Below are 20,101 nucleotides of genomic sequence, written 5' to 3'. Positions count from 1 at the left end.
GGCCGTACCGCTGTAGCGGGGAGGCAGCTGGCCAAACAACAGGGAACCCCAGCAATACAATGTCCCGCACAAGGGTACCTGGATAGTCCAGACAGTGGCCGCAGCTCTGGTACAGATGGAGATAGGTTCAGCAGGTAACGCCAAACGTGGCGAATGACACAGGTGCCGCAGGTTGCGCCAGACGTGGCGAATTCCTCCGGATGTGGCAGATGACACAGGACGTGACACGACTCCGACACTGATAGGCACAGGAACAAGAACAGCACGGGATACAGGAACAGGTAACAAGGCACGGGTAATAACTGGAACGGGAAACACTAAGGGACCATTTGCAAGACAGACTTGGGATAACTAACAACACTCAGGCAAGGATCAGAAGGGCTGGGGCCTTCTTATAGACCAGGAAATCATGGGCCGTTGATGATTTCCTGATATGCGCGTGCTGGCCCTTTAAGGCCGGGCACAAGCGTGCACGCGCACCCTATGGGACACAGCAGAACGGAGCGGAAGTGAGCGCTGGCATCTCCTAGGAAGGAGATGGGGACCAGCGCTCACGGATCCATGGCTTCGGGAGGTGAGTAAACCCGACGGCCTGTGGCCATGGACGCTACACAATCGATCATATAGAATACAGATGTAATCTACTTAGGGTGAGATTCCTGCATGGGTTCATCTTTTCCATTATATTTCTGAAGTTAGCTTTTCTGGAGGCCAACACTGGGGGCAGTATAGATAACTTCAGAACTGTGTAGGGACCAATAGATCTCGATCCTGGACCACTAGACTGTTGCCCTGACGGCTTTGAAAACAAAGGTGTTAGAACGGTCTCCTCATATGGTTATTTCAGCGTGCAGGTCACCAGACTTTTCTAGTGAAAAAGTCCTTGTCAAATATCATATACGGTCATATGTTTTGATCAGTGATATCAGCTGGTGTGGGTGCCTGAAAGCGAATATAGACTATAGCTTAAAGCAGGGCAGAGGGGCGTTAGAAGTAACATGGCCGTGTATTAAGGCATGGATGTGGAACAAGAACAATAAGTAGCTGACTGTAGCTGCTATCACTATTATGGGGGTAGCCGAAGAAAAAGCATGCAAAAAATGTACAGCAGCATTCTCTGTGAGCCACTTGTATCTATCCCTGGTTACCTAGTCGATCACCTAACTCAGACTCCACAAAAAGACCCCATGCTGAAAAAGTTTGGCTCTCTAAGACTGGCATATCTTACAACAGTCTAAGTGAAAGAGCTGTGCAGGGAACCACAGCACGGCCCTATTCAAGTGAATGTGGCCATGCCACAGTTTCCTGCAAAGCCGGGTGTCCAGGTTTGCCGCTCTGTAGGGAAAACCTATAAGGGGACACAGCACTAAATCAGCACTGTGGCCCCTACATTCATAAGATTCCCCCACCGATCCTAGAGATATGCCATCACTTTATAAAGATGCAAATAACCTTAAATTTAATAAACAGCGATAACAAATGAAAAAATAGTAACAATTACAAATATTAAATATTGCTAAGCTTTTACTTTTCAAGGACTATTACATTACATCATTGATAAAAATATTACTTGATTTCACAATGTTTTAAAACTGACGGATAGAAAAAACTAAATATGTAAATGACAAACAGATAAGCAGAAACCTTTCATTTAGCATTACATAAGGAATGAAATGTATTATAATTTTTTATATCCAAAATAAAATTGGATACTATAGAATATTTAATAAATACATAAATAGACATTTTCTGACATGTTAATTCTCAAATATATAGTTACCGGATAGGCACAAGTAGCCCTGGTAAACCACTGTGTAAAATATTCAATCATGAGAGAACGGCTATATACACCTTTGAATTTTTTTTAATAAAAATGTCTTATCAGTGCGATTGGTACAACTTTCAACATATTTTATTAAAAAATATTTGTACTTTTTGAGCTACAGCTGCTTTATATCCTGTATACAGAGCAGCTGTATCTTGCGCTAAGACCTGAAACCGTCAGGTCCGCGTGACTGACTGGTTCAGTGTCAGCGGGTCCTGCATGTCTCTGACATGTAGGATCCAGCTGTGATCGATCACATCTAAGTTATGAACTTAGATGTGATCGATAGCAGCTCGATCCTGACCAGCTGTCAGATACAGGATTCAGCGCTAGGTACAGCTGCTCTATATACAGAATACAAAGCAGTTGTATCTCAAAAATGCAAAATTATTTTAAATAAAAAGTATTTTGAAAGTTGCACCAATCACATGGATAGACATTTTTATTTAAAAACAAAAAAAACTGATTTGAAAAAAGGTGTACATAGCCCTTAAAAAGAACTAGCAACAAATCTTACAAAATGTATTATAGCCTAAGATACAAAGTTGTTATGACATCTTATATCCAGTTTTTTTTTTTTTTACAAGCTCTGACAAAATTAAACCATGACATCCCATAATCCTTGAAGAGTGAAACCGTCCTTTAGCTTCTCAATGGCGAGGCCAAGTTCTTCAGAAAAGACTGGCTCACGATCTTGTTGCTTGTAGGACGAAAATAAATAAATAAAAAAAGCTGAAATAAATGTGCTGCAATATCATAAAACTGCACATTACTAACACTGAAATGTCAAGAACTTACTGTACCTTGTTCCCATCAGCAAAATAAGCCTGAAAAACATAAAACAATGCTATATCAGAGAACATTGATGATATACAAATTCCAAAATAGATCTGCTTTCAAAGGGGAACTTTACATGGATAAAAATTATAAATAGACACATACCCACGGTTTAAATACCCTATCCGATCGACCGTTCTATGTTCCCCGCTGTTCCTTGGTTGCAGCAATGGCCGCAGTGGTGATGTCAGTATGGATGGTCACCTCTGTGGCCCGTGTTCTAATGTGTATGGCCAGCATGAGAGTAAGTTCACACGGTTTATTTTAGAGCGTAGAAGCCTCGTATTACGCTCCAAAATACGCTTGAAATACTCCTGCAGTTTCCCATTGATTTCAATGGGAAATACACTGTGCTGTTCATATGAGGTGTATTTTTACGCTGCTGAATTAAAAAAAACGCCTCGTAAAAAAGAAGCCACTTAAAAAATAAGTAGAATGTCACTTCTTGAGGCGTTTTTGGAGCCGATTTTCCATTAACACTATGAAAAACGACCCAAAAAACAGCTAAAAAAAACCCTCAAAATAGGCTTCAAATAAAAAAACAACCACATTTTCAGTTAAAAAATGCCTTAAAATCAGAGGCTGTTTTCCCTTGAAGAAAACAGCCTCATAATTTTCATACACATCTTTTTGTACACAATAAGCAGTACTGAAACCCATAACTTGTCACTTTACGTTGTAAAGTAGACAACAGGAATTAAGTGTCAGAATGGAGATATTTGACTTAAAGATCTCGGCCGCAGCCCTCCCAGGTAAACTCTTATTAGGGCAGAGCAGAGTTGCAGCTTCTGGATCAATTTCTCTTTTATGTTGATGTAAATAGGTTAAAAAGGATAATCCAATCAATTTGGTATTCTTATATATCATACATTATGTACGTACATGCACATACAAAGATTACATCGGTGAAGTCTGTGATCTCAGACCGCTCTGACTTCCTTAAGCAGGGGATGGTTTCAACCTCTTTGCATGTAATTACATGGTGTGATTTTTCTACTTGCCAATAAAGTTTTCATTTTACTCTTTGACACTGCGCATACATTTCCAAAAAAAAAAAAAAAGTCTTTCATATACACATTAGATAAATTGTGGATTTTGTCGCCTTCACTGTGTTTAGGAGATCTGCTATTTATGTCTTTTCATTCAAGGTGGTAATGAACTCCATAAGGCTACGTTCACATTTGCGTCAGAGGCTCCATCAGCAAATCAGTTAGAGTTAACGGCCAGAATAGTGCAGCAAGCAGAACTATTCATGCCATCAAAATGACGGAAATCCCAATCAACACCACTATAAATCAACGTGGTCCTTTAGGATCTGTTGTTCGACAGATGCGACTCAGCACTGTGGCTTACAATGTGACTGGAAGCCCCAACACATATGCGAGCAGAGACTAACAAAAGAGAAGGAAATAATTCCCAAACATACCTTTACATCCAAAGGGAAAAAATCCGCCACATATTAATGAGGTTTCAAAACCCAATTCACATGTATTGCACTGCACTTTATTGTAGATTCTCGTTGCGAAAACTGAGCGTTGCCCATGGCTGGCCATACACATTAGATGCATGTCAGCCAAACCTGCCAATTTCGGCGGGACTAGCCAACCATCTAATGTATATGGTGACATCCTGACTCTCCCAAGAGGTCGGGGGAGAGAAGGGTCGGGCATGTTGAATTTCAATATACACGATCCTTTGTTTGCAAATAGATAAGCCGCTGCCAGAGGAGTCTAGGAGTGGCTTCCTCACTTCTCCCTGTTAAGCTGAGCTGAGCTGAGCGTGCATATGTATGGGGAGAGTCGGGAGGAATAGATGTCGGCCAAACAAGTGTACGGCCAACTTTAAAGAGGCTCTGTCACCACATTATAAGTGCTCTATCTCTTACATAATGAGATTGACGCTGTAATGTAGGTAACAGCAGTGCCTTTTATTTAGAAAAACAATCTATATTTACCACGTTATGAGCGATTTTAGCTTTATGCTAATTACTTTCTTAATGTCCAACTGGGCGTGTTTTTACTTTTGACCAAGTGGGCGTTGTGGAGAGAAGTGTATGACGCTGACCAATTAGCATCATACACTTCTCCCCATTCATTTACTCTGCACATAGTGATCCTGCGTTGTTCAATATGTGCAGCCACATACACACACATTAACGTTACTGAAGTGTCTTGACAGTGAATAGACATAGCTTCCAGCTAGGATGGGATGTCTATTCACAATCTCGACACTTCAGTAACGTTTGTGTGCGACTTACAGCACAGCAAGCGTAATCTCGCGAGATCACGCTGCAAATGACAGCACAACGTGATCTCGATGTGCTGTAAGTCCCACACAAACGTTACCAAAGTGTCAGGATTGTGAATAGACATCCCGTCCTGGTTGGAAGCAATGTCTATTCACGGTCAAGACACTTCAGTAATGTTAATGTGTGTGTATGTGACAGCACATGCTGTGCTGATTACATGAATAGAGAGAAGTGTATGACGCTGATTGGTCAGCGTCATACACTTCTCTCCACAACGCCCACTTGGTCAAAAGTAAAAACACACCCAGTTGGACATTAAGTCATTAGCATAAAGCTAAAATCACTCATAACTTGGTGAAAATAGATCGTTTTTTCTAAATAAAAACTACTGCCGTTACCTACATTACAGCGCCGATCTCATTATGTAGGAGATAGGGCACTTATAATGTGGTGACAGAGCCTCTTTAAGGTGAACCTAGCTTCAAACCACTTACCACAAATGCGTCTGTGTGCTCATCCGCTTCTATCTCCACATCATCCTGAACCTGTTCAACTGTTAGTTCCTCCAGAGCCTGTGGCTGAAAAATGTGACAAAGCACAATAGTTTTATTCACTTTGAGTTAAGAAAGAACCTTCTGTATCGGTAAATATTTTAGAAGACACTTTTTATTTCTTACAAAGAATGGTCAGTACTGCTAAGACAATATAGGAGCAGGGTCCTACGCTCAACACACTCACACCAGTATATTCTTAAATATATTCACCACTGTTAAACATTGTTCTCCGGGCTTTATCGCATAGAACTTGTTTGAGCAAACTTTTCTGCCCTTCAGCGCTGGGAGAGATTATAGTAGTTTTACAAGTATTAAGAGTAACCATGTTATTAATGGGGTTGTTCACTTAGGACAATCTTTTTGTTTGAAGGGTCCCCTGATGATAAGCTGATCAGAGGGTGTTCTGCTGTTGGCACCCCTAGTGATTAGCTATAATCTGAGGGGTAACCCAGCAGCGCCATCACAGATGACATGAAGCTTTACACAGTTCCCATTGAAATCAATGTGCTGATGGTGTAAAGCACGGACGTGGTGGGTGCTCTAAAGAAAGAGAAGCTCTGTTAGCCACTCTTTGCTCTGGTTAATAGATGGGGATCCTGAATGGTGGACCCCAATCTATTAACTCAGAATTCTCTGATAGGGTATTTTAAAATGGGTTTTCTAAATCAGACAACCCCTTTAACATACTATGAATGTTAAAAGGGATTATAGTTCGCACTATCTCATGCCAATGACAGTTTAGAGGTGTCACGCTAAGTCATGAACAGTGGAACTAAAGTGTCCTGGGGCAACCATGAGTAACAGGCACCTCACCGTGAATAACTCACTGCACGGCACCTTGTCATTTTATTTATGGTACAGCTAATCTTCTCCAGGCAACTATACACGTATATTCTTGAAAAGACCTTTAACATGATTCACGGTGCAGTTATGTGCCCCTGTGCCAGAAGTTTTACAGAACACACATAAGCCTTCCAGTAACTTACTAGGTCTGTGACAAATCAAGTCTAATATACTTTTAAGGATCTAGTAACTTTTGCGTATGACGTGTAAATCAGAAATGTCCTATCAATGATAAATAAAAATGACAACCATTGCTCCGTCTGCCTCAATCAGAAGTAGACACATCAAGCTTCAAACCCATCATACCAGCTCAGACAGTAACAAATTGTTAAGTATAGAAAACTCATTTCCATATATCCTATTAGGAAATTCCAAATTAATAGGAGGTCAGAGTGGAAGTGATCAATCGGTCAAAGTGGAGAACGGCTCCAAAAAGGTCTCTCACTCTGGAGGACGTGTCCTGCATTATACAGAAAACCAATTGATATGAATGGACACTGTGTAATGCTTAATTTCCCCTGTGGTGGCGCTGCAGGGAAATTGAACACTTCCTGCCAGGTTTAGCCACACATTACAGTTGTTTGTAACGTTTTGTGATCAGCTTATTGTCAACATGTTGTTATGTTTGTACTACAGGTAACAGCAGTAGATGAACTAATTAACTCCTTTATGGAACGGATACACCTGAACTTAACCGTGAGCTGCGCATATCACAATATTTTGTATTAACTTATTGTCAAGGGACAATAAGTAGGAATTGTCCGAAGCAGAGAATCTCTATAGTTAAATTGACCTATCCTGTGGATAAGTCATCAGTATGAAAAAACACCCCGTGACCAGAGAACTCCTTTAAGTTTTAGTAACATATATGTATATATGTATATATATATATATATATATATATATATATATATAAAAAAATTTTTTTTTTAAGTAAGCCGAATTTACCTTTTAAACATTTTTGAAAAGTACAGTAATTACTGTAAAATAGCACCATATGGGCAAGATATGGATATCTACGGCCAAACTCTTTAAATCTTAAACCATGTTCTGACATGGCATAAAGACATTACAGCATTATAAATGTAGGTACCTGAAAAGGTCTGTGTGTAGGTGAATAAAGTGTGAACCTGCTATAAGGTGCCGCTGAGCTTTCAGCTGACTATACACATTAGATTCATTTTGGCCAAACCCGCCGATTTCGACAGCACCAGCCGACCATCTAATGTTTAGATCGGGCTGCTGAATTTAAACATGCCCGATCCTTTTGTTTGCAAGTAGATAAGCCACTGCCAGAGGAGTCTGGCAGCGACTTTCTTACTTCTCTCTATTGAAAACACATTCACACTCCTGAGCCGAGCACGTGTATAGGGGAGCGTGGAGGAATAGCTGACGGCCGAACCTGACAGGTGTGTCAAGTGTATGGCCAGTCTTCCCTTGTTCCCTCTGCTGGCACCGTAGAACAGTACTACAACATTTCTCCACCTTCTTGCGTAAAACTGTGATCTACATGTAGTGGTGCCATTTCCTAAATATATAAGTGTGGGGTCTGCGATTTTGGAAATGTAGAAATTCCCAATTCAAACAGGCTGTACTACTCTGGAGCGCGGCCCTTTGATGCTGCTTGGAGATTTCTGTCAACCATTAAAAACAGTTTAGAAGAAAACTACAAATTACCTTTTCTTCCATCTCATACTCTACTCCAAATATGGGACTTGCAGAGTAGACTCTGTGCAGTGAATTAATCTCTTTCACAGAATCCTGGAGCTTCTCTACCGGGTCAATTTTAAAGCCGAGCACATACCCACCACTCTAAACCACAAGAAAAGGTACAAGATTGGTGAATAAATTTTTAAAAACGACAAAGTCCAAGATAAATATCTATAAAATAAAGTAAAATGAACAGAAAATGTAAGAAACGTAAACCCACCCAGAAATATTACAACATATATGAACCCAAGACAATATAAGAATCACAATAATATCAGAAGATGATGACCATATAATAACAAAATGTTTTTAGGGTTTTGTGATTCATAGACGGAGATCTTGAAACATTCACTGTAAGATAGCTGGGAAGAGTGGCGAAAAGATGTCACCAGTCTCTACTGCTCGGTTTATGAATCTTCAAACCAATAGGCACTGCAGTAATCTTGTAACTAGTCTCAGGGGAAGGATGAGCGGTCTTGGTGCCTAAGCAAGTGATTTCAGAATGCGCCCCCCCCCATCCTGAAGCGCAGCAACATTGCTGTTGGGTAAACATTCACTCATATAGATGTCCCATTTTGCCCCCAACTTTCGCACCAATGACTGGCGGTCTTATATAGAATACATATCCCTCCATTTCCATCCCCTCCACACACGTGTGGTTTTGCACACAAGGCTGGCTGTCCATGCTACCACATATCTGTGCTAGGGTCCAACGGCTCCAACTATTAGCTCTCTTACATACAATGCTGTCCAACGATCGCTTTCTTGAATAAGCCAATTACTTCTACAAGAAAGTGCGATGGGTTACAGTGGGCGCCTACTTCGCTTATCCCTCATTCCGGCCCTAATGATTTATCAAGGGGTGAAAGGTTAAAGCCTTAATTTCTTAATCCACGTACTGTATATGGTCACATTAAATGAATCCTGCATCTGATTTCCAGGAAACATGGGAACATCTTGACTTGAGACTTTGCACCATTATACTGTATATTTCTTCTGATTTCTATTACAGGAATATGTTCTGTAATTATTTGTTCTCTAACTTTTTGCTTCCATTCCATAAATGTTCCTATACTAATCCAACATTCAGCCCCCCTATTTACAGATCAACAACAGAACTTTTATCTACTGTTGAAAAATTTAATAATATAATAATAATAATAATAAACAACTTTCACCTGCTGGGAGCTTTCAATCACAAGAGCTAAGCCAAACTTGGAGTCTCGTATCTTTATAGAGCGCTAGTTTGGAAAACAAAAACAAAAAAAATAATAGCTACCTGGATACACAATATAAACAGTTGTTTATGAAATGTACTAAAATGAGACAGTATATTAATTAACATGTAAGGATAAGCGGGATTCACATTGTTTTTAAAAGGGTTAATCCCACCTTAGACATTTATAAACATATCCATGGGATATGCCATAAATGTCTGATAGTTGGGGCCCAGCTCTAGGACCGGCACCTATGTCCATAGCGGAAGTGGCTGAAACACCCATAAAAGTCAAAACAAAGAGCGTTCACCTATCCATTAATTCTCCCCCTCGATGCAACTGCGAAGCATGCGGGACATAGGTCTGCTGACACCCGTTCTGGAGTAGGTGCAAGTCCCTGCTCTGGATCTGCACCTATCAGGCATTTATGGCATATCCCATAAATGTCTAAGGTGGGAATAGTCTTTTAACTGCACACAGTAAATCTTTTTACTGCAAAACATAATATTTTTTTTAGGCAGAAAATGTCATTAACATATTAATGATTCTTCCCTACACAGTGGTCAGGGGCACACAGTTATGTGAGTGCTCCACCTAGAGGGGCGGAAATTGCACAAAAGCTCCAATTGTTCAAATTCCTTCCATTGTACAAACACAGGCTACAGCATTTCTCCTTTGCATGCTTGTCCAACGATACTATAGTTATGCAGCGGCAATTGAGATTTGGTTGCGGGAATGGGTATAAGCGTGTGTAAGGGGGGCAGTTACATAGGGCACTGCTAGCCGTTTTGCTGTGATGGTCCATTTTCCCAAACATTTTCTTCATAGCAGTAATTGGTGCAGAAAGAGTACTTTCTATGCGATAAATGAGCTAGGACGAGGTATTAGAAATAGGGCGAGAAGAGACGCTGCACACTGGGCGCTAAAGTTGCCGGGGCAACGATACGATGCACGAAGAGTACCGTGCACGGGTACAATTCTAATCAATTGGACCTGTGCATGATATTCTCAGAGCATCGTACGGTTGCCACCGGCAACTGTAGCGCCCAGGACCGTCTCCCTACGTTAGTTCGGGTGGGAAAGTTTAACTGGACTGACACTTTAAAGCATGTCTTTCTGACCCGAATGCGTCCATTTTTTTTCATTAAAAGTATAATATGATTATCAGGAGGTTCCCTCTTTTGTTTCATTGTCAGATTAATTTATTTTTTACGGTTTTTACTGCTTCCCCTAATTATAAAGTTTTGCGCAATATGTTGGGGCTATATAAATAAAGGTGATTGTTATTATGTATTGATATCATTAAAATACATGGCTCAGGAGGTCTAATCCTTCTTTTATAGTGATCAAGTTTATGAAATCACAGGAAAAAAACTATTAATTGAGATGTGATCTGATTTACAAATAAAATCATGAAGAATTAAAAACGTACGATTTGAAGGTAAGGAATGCTGACGTTAAAGCTGTCATTCATGTTGGCATGCCAAACTATTCTGACGTTAGTTATAAAGAATGTTCCCAAGTTGCCCTGTGAAAGTAACATAAAATTATTATTTTTTTTATCCAATAAAATTGAATTTCCTTGATAAAATATTCTTATTACCTGGTCACTGGATAAGTTCCACACTCCGTTGACTTTGTCATAAACTTGTTCCCGAGGAAGTAGTCTAAGTTGCTTATTTTGGATCAGTGAACCTCTTAGTTTGAGATCTCGATACATCTTAGAGGTTTCATAAGCTCTATAAAAATACAAAAAGTAAATAAAAACAAATTACCCCTTAACCCCTTCCCCCTGCATGCATTCAGGGCCATAATGACCAAGCTATTTTTTTCGTTTTTCCATTGTCACATTCAAACAGCTCTAAAACTTTTTTATTTTCACGTGGACATGGCTGTATAAGGACTTTTTTTTTTGTGGGATGAGTTGTATTTTTCAATGGCAATGTTTTGGGGTATATAGAATTTTTTTATTAACTTTTTATTTGGGGGAGGATATAAAAAAAAAAAAATCCAGCAATTTAGCCATCGTTCTATGCATTTTACATTTACGCCGTTTACCGTGCGGCGTAAATAACATGCTACCTTTATTCTATGGGTCGGTACGATTACGGTAATACCAAATAGGTATAGTTTTTTTTATGTTTTACTACTTTTGCAGTATAAAAATACTTAAACTAAAATAATTTTATTTTGCATCGCCACTTTCCAGGAGCCATAACCTTTTTATTTTTCGTCAGTGTCACCATATGAGGGCTTGTTTTTGCGGGACTTCATTGGTACCATTTTGGGGTACATGGGACTTCTTGATTAACCTTTTTATTTTTTAGGGGGGGTGAAAAAAAATAGCAATTTTGCCGTTGTTTTTTGAGGTTTGTTTTTTTACGGCGTACCCCTTGTGGTTTAATTAATATGCTAACTTTATTTTTTGGGTCATTACGATTGCGGGGATACCATATATGTGTCGTTTATTTTATCTTTACACGGTTACTAAATAAAACAATTTTTTTTATGGGGAAAAAATGTGGTTTTTTTTTAGGTGTACCTTTGTATTAATTTTTATTTCACATTAATACTTTTTTCAGTCCCACTACGGGACTTCACTAGGTAATCTTTAGATCGCAGATATAATGCTTTGGTATACTTCCTGTCAGTATAAAACTGACCATCTATGCCTCTGGCATGTCCTAATAGGTATATAGCCAGGGCAGACCCAGGGGCCTTTGCTAATTGTATTTGTGGGCCGCCGATGGGTGACAGAGGGTGCTCCCTCCCTCTGTAAACAACTCAAATGCAGCGGTCGCTAATTTACTATCGTTCTCTATGCAGTCTAAAAAATGTGATCATTTTATTCTACAGGTCTTTCTGTTTGCATCAATGGCAAATACGTATTTGTTTTAATTTTTTACCTAATAAAACATTTTTTATGTGAAAAAATTGATTTATTTTTTTTATTTCTGACTTTTTTTCCCCAAAAACTTTATTGAAACCACTAAGGGACTTGAACTTTTGATTGTCTGATCGCTTCCATAATACATAGCACAACTGTACTGCAATGTATTATGCCCGTCAGTGTTTCCGTGTTCCAATTCAAGTGTAAAACGTTGGAAATGTAAGAAATAAAACAATAGAAAACATAATGAAATTACCTGTGTACAGCAATAACGGAAGTGAATAACCTCGGACTTCCTGGTACCACATTTGTAAAAATAAACTCGAAGCGAGTGTTGTTGCATTTAGTCAGGATGTAGAGCGCTTCCGTCTGGCCACGCAATTTCTAAACGAGCAAAAATATTTAAATTACGTACACACAATAGCACACCTCATAAAAGCACAACTAAGGTGGGTTCACACTGGCAGGTTTGTGCCCATAAAAAGCGCCGATTGTCGATAATCACAGGTCGACTAGCGCTTTTTTAAAGGCCCTTTACATGGGCCAATGTAAACTGTATGGGCACCGACTATTGTTAATATGATTAACAGTTTACCTAATGTCGGCAGCAAATCCCCTTTCTTGCAACGGGAGATGAACTGCCTACAACAATGATTTCATAAAAAGGGGTATGACCGAAGGCACCAAAAGAAAACAAAGCCAACTAAGATTTGGTATAAGAATGAAAAGTGTCGAGCATGTCTTGCAAGATGCGCCAAATTTCTCATACACTGCACCACTGGTCAATTTGGTGCCGTTTCTGCCTGTCTGGTCTAGTTTTATACTGTATCTTTAAGACACTATTAAAAAATCTCCCCCAATGTTTTGAATTTTACCAGAAATATGAAATCATGCATAATGTTCCACACTTACGGAGTTGGCTGTTCTCGTAGTAATGTTTATTAGGCAATTGTAACCAACGGCTGGAAAACAAAAGCAAAGAGAAAATACATTATGGCCATATTCACACGACAGTTAAAACAATGGAGTTATTATGTTTATTATAAAAATTCGAAACCAATAAAAAAAAACAAAAAAAACAATGGAGTTCTATTAGTGTATTCACACGACCCACCTTTTAATGGCCCGTGAATACTGGACATCAAAAAAATAGAACTGGTTCTATTTTCAGACATTTTCAAGGCCCGACAGCCTTGAGTTTCACGCAGCGGACACTCACGGCGTGAAAAATTGTGCATGTCTGAATAGTCCTATTGACTTGCATGGGTCCGTGTGTGGTCAGTTATATCCACGGACAGCACACAGACAAGGAACACGCTCGTCTGAATGAGCCCTAAAACCGGAGATGAACATTTCTTATACACTGTGGCCAGAGGCTGACAGGTGACTGGTTTACTCAATAAATACAGTCGTACGTACGTACCAAGGTTGACTCTGGGCAATGCTATTGAATGCCAAATGATTCTCAGGTTGGTTACTAAAAGCCTCCCTGAAAAAAAAATTCAAAAAAATATTCGAGTGAGTAAATAAATATTATAACCATTTGAAGGGCAGTGGTTTTTTTTTCATTGCACCAATAAAAACAGGAAAAAAAAATCTGCATATTTATTACAAGGTAGAGTTACCTCTGTCTCCGTTGTTCCCCTTGGTGTCTTCAATAGAGTCTAAGCAGTCTATAAGAACTTCTCCTGGTCTCATTTTCATTTGTCTGAAATACAACAGCACATTACCGGTGGACGGTGTCAATGTGGAAGAACAACAGAACCGACCTTCATATCATAAAATGGCATTTTTGGTCCCCATACATGACATTTAAACCTAAAAAGCATAAGGTAATAAATAGTGTGTAAGGAGATATGCATATACATTCATTAATAGGGCAATTCTTGGAAGGTACTGATACTTCTTGTGGAGATCCAGCTGGTGTAAAGAGTCTAAGGCCTCGTTCACACCAGCGTAGGGTCCCGTTGATGTTTCTGTTCATCCATTCCATCAGATGAACGTAAAGCCAAATGGAAACCATAGCTTCCCTTTGCATTACCACTTCAGGGGCGTTGCTGGCACCGGGCCTTTCGGGCCCCAAGCCCCGGATCTTTGGCCCGGTGCCCCGGCGACTGGCACATTCGTGTCGCAGTGGTCGCAATTGCGACCGGGCCGCAGCCACCCGCGCCGCATCTGTAAAAGTTACTATAGTAACTGGGGCCTATGTAATCAAATACACAGGCCCCTGTTGCTATAGTAACGACACATACTTACCCATCTTCCTTCCCGAGCGCAGGAAAGTGTAACGTTACGGTCTACTGGGGTGCTGTATCTAAGCCTGCCTTGTGGTAGGCTTAGATACAGGGTCTAACAGACAGTATCACACATGGACCCTGTATCTAACCCTTCCACGTTAGGCTTAGATACAGGGCCCCAGCAGACAGTAATCTTATACAGTATAAGATTGTATACTGTACGATCGTGAAGGTTCCTTATGGAACGGAAACAAACGGAAACCATTTCCAACGGAAGCATTACCATTGAAATCAATGGTAATGCAAACAGAATCTATGGTTTCCGTTTATCAGTTCCTCTGACGGAATGGATGAACGGAAACATCAAACGGAATCCGACGCTGATGTGAACTTACACTTATAGGCAATGCTGCCTGAGAAAAAGTATGCAAATTATCTCTCCTCCCGAAGGAGGAAAACTCCCTGGTGCCACCTATAGGTGACTACCCTGTAAGTCAATGTCCGACCCATTAAGGCTATGTTCACACTGAGTTTTTTGCAGGCAGAAAATTCTGCCTGGAAAAAATCAGCCCCAGTTTTTTTAAGTTGTTTTGCACCACACACCGTTTTGTCGCCGTTGGCCGTTCGCGGCGTTTTTTCCGTCTCCCTTTGATTTCAATGGGGCTTTTGAGGCAGAAAACGCCTCAAGATAGGGCAAAAACGCTTCCACCTCTCATTAAAAACAATAGGAGGCAGTTTCGGCCATTTTTTGCCACTGTTTCCGCGGCAAAAAATGTGTCAAAAAACTCTGTGTGAACAAGGTCCTTAAAAGCCTTAAAACATGACTAAGCATATCAGCCAAACCAGAGACACCCATCTGTACACAGCGCTGTTTCTGAGTTTTTGCTCCTCATCACTGCAGTAGAGTTCTGGTTGACTGGTTTAAATGCCTTTGATGCAGTTCTTGGAAGGTACAGAGACTACTTGAGGAGATCCAGCCGGTGTAGGGAGTCTTACGAGCAATGCTCCCAGGAAAAAAAGTATGCAAATATTACATTTTGAATGTTGAAACGTGATGGGAGCGCTGGGAGGAAGGAGTCTGCTTATTCATGAGCTGCCGCTCCCCCCTGCCTAGCCGCCGACGATTGACAGCTTTCGCCCCTTTGTACAGATTGAAGAAAACGGTCTCTCTGGTGCCATCTATAGGTAGTTACCTTCTAAGTCAAAGTCCTATCCATTTAAATAGTAAGGGTATGTTCACACGGCAACGCCAATTACGTCTGAAATTACGGAGCTGTTTTCAGGCAAAAACAGCTCCTGAATTTCAGACGTTTTGACAAGCGCACGCGTTTTTCGCCGTGTCTTTTACGGACGTAATTGGAGCTGGTTTTCATTGGAGTCAATGAAAAACGGCTCCAATTACGTCCCAAAAAGTGACATGCACTTCTTTGTGGCGGCCGTCTTTTGACAGCGGCGCGTAAAAAACAAACCTGTCTGCACAGAACATCGTAAGACCCATTGAATTCAATGGGCAGATGTTTGCAGACGGTTTGGAGCTGTTTTTACGGGTGTAATTCCAGGCGTAAAATGCCTGAATTACGTCCGTAAATAGGGCGTGTGAACATACCCTAATGAAACATGTACCTATAGGTGGCACTAGAGAGACAGTTTTCTTACTTCTGGAGGAGAGCAAAGGTGTTATCTGGGATGTGAATTTTTTTTTAGTAGGGACTGCAAATGTAATAAATAAACCAGAAAAGCTATACTTACCTATTCCTGCCCTGGCAATTCAGCGCTGGCGCTCCAGAGGCACTCCTGGTGGTTGTTTACATGCACGTAGCATGTGACTGCTGCAGCCAATAAGAGGCCTCAGCGGTCATGTGTTGTATTTCTGCCATTATGCAAGGAATACGATTTGTCACCACTGAGCCCCGCTAAACCCTTTGATTGGCTCACATGCTACGTGCATGTAAACAACCGTTGATAAAGCCACCGGAGCCACAGCGATGGATCGCCGGTGGCAAGCATAGGTAAGTATTGCTTTTTTGGTTTATTTTTTCTCATTTCCGGTCCCTACTAAAAAAATAAATAAATAAAAAATCGCAACCTGGATAAAGCCTTTAATTAAGTGTATTAGTAGGAGAATTAGCAGATTCCTGTTTTACGGTAGTCTGTAGCCCCAGTGTGACTTGGGAGAAAAATGCATCTGGTGTGGCTCCTAAAACTCCAATCCTAAACCGTCCAGGAATCCCAACACTGTCCATACAAATGTCCCATAGATTCATAAAATTTCTCCAGGGATTATCTCAGACTACAGAGATTGTTACATGAAAACAGCTGCAGATAGATAGATCTGACCCAGGTGACACTCGGTTATTTGCACACTGCTTTCATATGACCAGACGTATGCACTTTATGCCTGGGTAGTTGTACACGTCTGCCATTGTCTACTATTAAAACATATTATTGACTTAATAAATACTTAATATCTTAATACTGAAAATACCCATAAAATGACTGTTTGCTCCCACACTTATTTTATGTGAACCCTTCACTATTACGTCAGGGGATTTACACAGCGACTTGGAATCTGATACTTGGAGCCGCTTATTTTCTAGTCCCCTAATAAGATTACTTACAAGGACAGGCTGGGAGTTTGGAAACACAAATGTAATATAATAAAGCAAATATACCGTATACCTACAAATAATACGCAGGACTCAGAACCCAGAAGTCGTTTACGATGGGGACAGGAGGCGTGTATATATGTACAGGAGGTGTATATAGATGCACATGAGGGGGAATATATATATGTATATATATACATATATACACACACACACACACACACACACACACACACACACGAGGTGTATATAGATGTGCAGGAGGTGTATATAGATGTAAAAGGAGGTATATATAGATGCACAGGAGGGGGTATATATATATATACACACACACACACACACACACACACACACACACACACACACACACACACACACACACACACACACTGTATATACTGTATAAGTACAGGAGATATATATATATATATATATATATATACACACACATACAGGAGGTATATATAAATGGCATTTTCTTACGCTTACACCCAATTACTGAAACCACCAATTTCAGCTGACGATCTAATGTGTGTGGGGGTCTCCCGACTCTCAGATGTTGGGGGAAAGAAGGGCTGGGTATGCGTGATTTTAACGTGCTTAGGGTGTTTGCGTGCGCAAAAGGCACTTGACAGCTCCGTGTGCCCTGTTCATATGGATGGGCGGCTGCGTGGTTTTCGCGCAGCCGCCATCATTATGACACTCCGTTTGGATGTTTGTAAACAGAAAAGCATGTGGTGCTTTTCTGTTTACATTCATTCTTTTACTGCTGTTGCGCGAATAACGCTTGTCCCACGGAAGTGCTTCCTTGTGGTGCGCGTGATTTTCACGCATCCATTGACTTCAATGGCTGCGTGATGCGCAAAAAACGCCGAAATATAGAACATGTCGTGAGTTTTACGCAGCGGACACGCGCTGCGCAAAAATCACGGACAGTCTGCACGGCCCCATAGACTTGCACATGTCCGTAAAAACCACGCGCGTTGCACGGATGTATAGCACATTCGTGTAAATAAGCCCTTAATCCATTGTTCTAAGTCTATTCCCCTCACCCGAATAAAATACTTTTAAGTGTACATGTGAATAGTGGCGTTGGGAGGAATAGCGGTCGGCTGAACACTTATTTATTGTGTATGGCCTCTGTAGTCGTAACATTGTGACAGCAGTGCTACTAGAGGAATATAGCTCTGTTATATGACATCCAATGGATTTCTGTCAAATATTGCTGGAATCGGTCAGAAAGAACTGGTTAGATATGTATGAAGTTGGAGATATAGGCTGCGCGCACATTTTTCTATTGCAAAAATCCATTGCGGATGTGCCCAAGAACCCGCAGCAGAAATCCGTGGCTGGTATTTGGATTTCTACAGTGGATTAGCAGTGACGTCACCTCTTTATTTTCCACAACACGAATTTCAAAACCGCATCGTAAAAATCTGTACCATATGAGCGGCAGTGGACAATTTCACCTGCGTGAAGACCCATGGTCTGAACAGGACTATATAGAGATACAGTAATGTAATGCAAAGTTAGGGCAGCTGTAAGCCTGCACATGACACCTCAGACATTAGTCACACAAGGAGAGTCCCTGCGACTAGTCACTTGCTATACGAATACAGAATCACATGAAAAATGCAAAGTCGCATGCCCTCTTTTAAGGAGATGCTGCGACCTGTAGTCCTACATTACCGAGACTACCATAAGATTAACTGACTTATACTCACTGCGGGGATATATCAAACCGAACATCCCGGTCCTCCCACAGGGCATCCAGAACGGACAACATGCTGCGCTAAGGTTTCCGGCCTGTACGGAGAGAACGCAATGAAGCCAGGTCCGGTTACCAAGGCGACCAGACATGAAGCGCATGCGCATGCGCTTTGACTAATGCTGCGCATGCGGCATAGAGGCTTTAAAGCGCACGCGTAGTGAAGCCCTTTTTGTTGCTATGTAGAAGATAATTCCCCGCGTGTTACAGTAACTTCAGAATTAGTTTTCTTCTGATAATTAGTTGCCAAAGATTAGAGTTTCCACTATCACAAGTTATATGAGTAGTATGCATAAAAAACTGCGGGTTACATATATATGTATATCCTAGAGATAACAAATGATCTGTGATAATTATATTTTAATTGTATTTTTTTAATCTGAAAATCTTTGGATGACATTTAAAAATTTTGCGCATACCCACATTTTCTTTGTACGGGCCTGTCATGTAAAGCGCACTTCATATGGGTGTGACTTTGACACGACATTTCCAAGGTGTGCAGAGGGGCTTAAAGGGCTTATCTGAGATAAGAAAATATGGCCTGTTTATTTCAGGACGCAGATACCGTTGACCCCAATGGTCAGCTCCCTGCTCCACCATTTACTATGTGATGCCTGCGTGAGCGGCTTGGCGCAGAATGGTCGCACAACAGCACAGAATGGAGGAGACCTGCAGAGGGATCTCCCCCAACCGTCGTGGGAACAGGGCTAGGTGAGTATTTCAATATGGGGGCATTATACTCTGTGGGGAAGCACTATGGGAGGCAGTAGACTGTGTGGGATGTACTATGGGGGTATTACACTGCGTACAGGCATTATACTGTGTGGGGGCACACTGGGGGCATTATACTCTGTGGGGAAGCACTATAGGTGGCATTAAACTGTGTGGGGGCATTATAATATATGGAGGCATTATACAGTGTGTGGGGGCACCAAACTATCGGGGTGCACTATGGAGACATTCTACTATGGGTGCGTTACAATGTGGGGAGGCACTATGGGGCTATTACACTGCGGGGAGGCACTATGGGGCTATTACACTGCGGGGAGGCACTATGCGTGCATTATACTGTGTGGGGAGGCACTATTGGGGCATTATACTGTGGGGAGGTACTTTGGGGGCATTATACTGTGTGTAGGGGACACTATTGGGGGCATTATACTGCATGGGGGCTCTATGTGGGTATTATACAGTGTGAGGAGGCACTATGGGGGGCATTGTACTGTGTAAGATATACTATGGACGTATTATACTGTGCAGGCACTAAGGGGCATTATACTGTGTGCGGGGGAGCACTTCGGGGAGCATCATACTATGTCTGTGTGCGCTATGAGGGGCATTATAATGTGTGGAGCCACTATGAGGT

General features: G+C 41.1%; 1 protein-coding gene across 1 annotated transcript; it reads right to left on the bottom strand.

Annotated features, from left to right (window-relative positions):
• Positions 1–1,543: 1,543 nt before the first annotated feature.
• Positions 1,544–18,832, bottom strand: BBS5 (Bardet-Biedl syndrome 5). Its single transcript, XM_075831115.1, has 12 exons — positions 18,692–18,832; positions 13,750–13,832; positions 13,548–13,613; positions 13,037–13,086; positions 12,381–12,508; positions 10,838–10,973; positions 10,667–10,762; positions 9,196–9,258; positions 7,985–8,119; positions 5,405–5,488; positions 2,629–2,652; positions 1,544–2,525 (listed from the first exon to the last, which is right to left on the bottom strand). Exons 1-12 carry the CDS (start codon positions 18,751–18,753, stop codon positions 2,424–2,426), a joined length of 1,029 nt encoding a protein of 342 aa, XP_075687230.1. The 5' UTR covers positions 18,754–18,832; the 3' UTR covers positions 1,544–2,423.
• Between the last annotated feature and the right edge of the window lie 1,269 nt (positions 18,833–20,101).

This window comes from Rhinoderma darwinii, chromosome 6 (genome assembly GCF_050947455.1).
Source record: "Rhinoderma darwinii isolate aRhiDar2 chromosome 6, aRhiDar2.hap1, whole genome shotgun sequence".
NCBI classification, from domain to species: Eukaryota; Metazoa; Chordata; class Amphibia; order Anura; family Rhinodermatidae; genus Rhinoderma; species Rhinoderma darwinii.
This window is presented reverse-complemented; position numbering and strand designations above follow the sequence as displayed.

Bases quoted from the DNA above. Each gene is read 5' to 3' on its own strand.
- BBS5 (XM_075831115.1), bottom strand. From the start codon at position 18,753: ATGTTGTCCGTTCTGGATGCCCTGTGGGAGGACCGGGATGTTCGGTTT. The intron at 13,833-18,691 runs GTGAGTATAAGT...GTTGTATTTCAG, and splicing joins CGGTTTGATATATCCCCGCA to ACAAATGAAAATGAGACCAG. The intron at 8,120-9,195 runs GTGAAAGTTGTT...CTTGTGGTTTAG, and splicing joins TGATTGAAAGCTCCCAGCAG to AGTGGTGGGTATGTGCTCGG.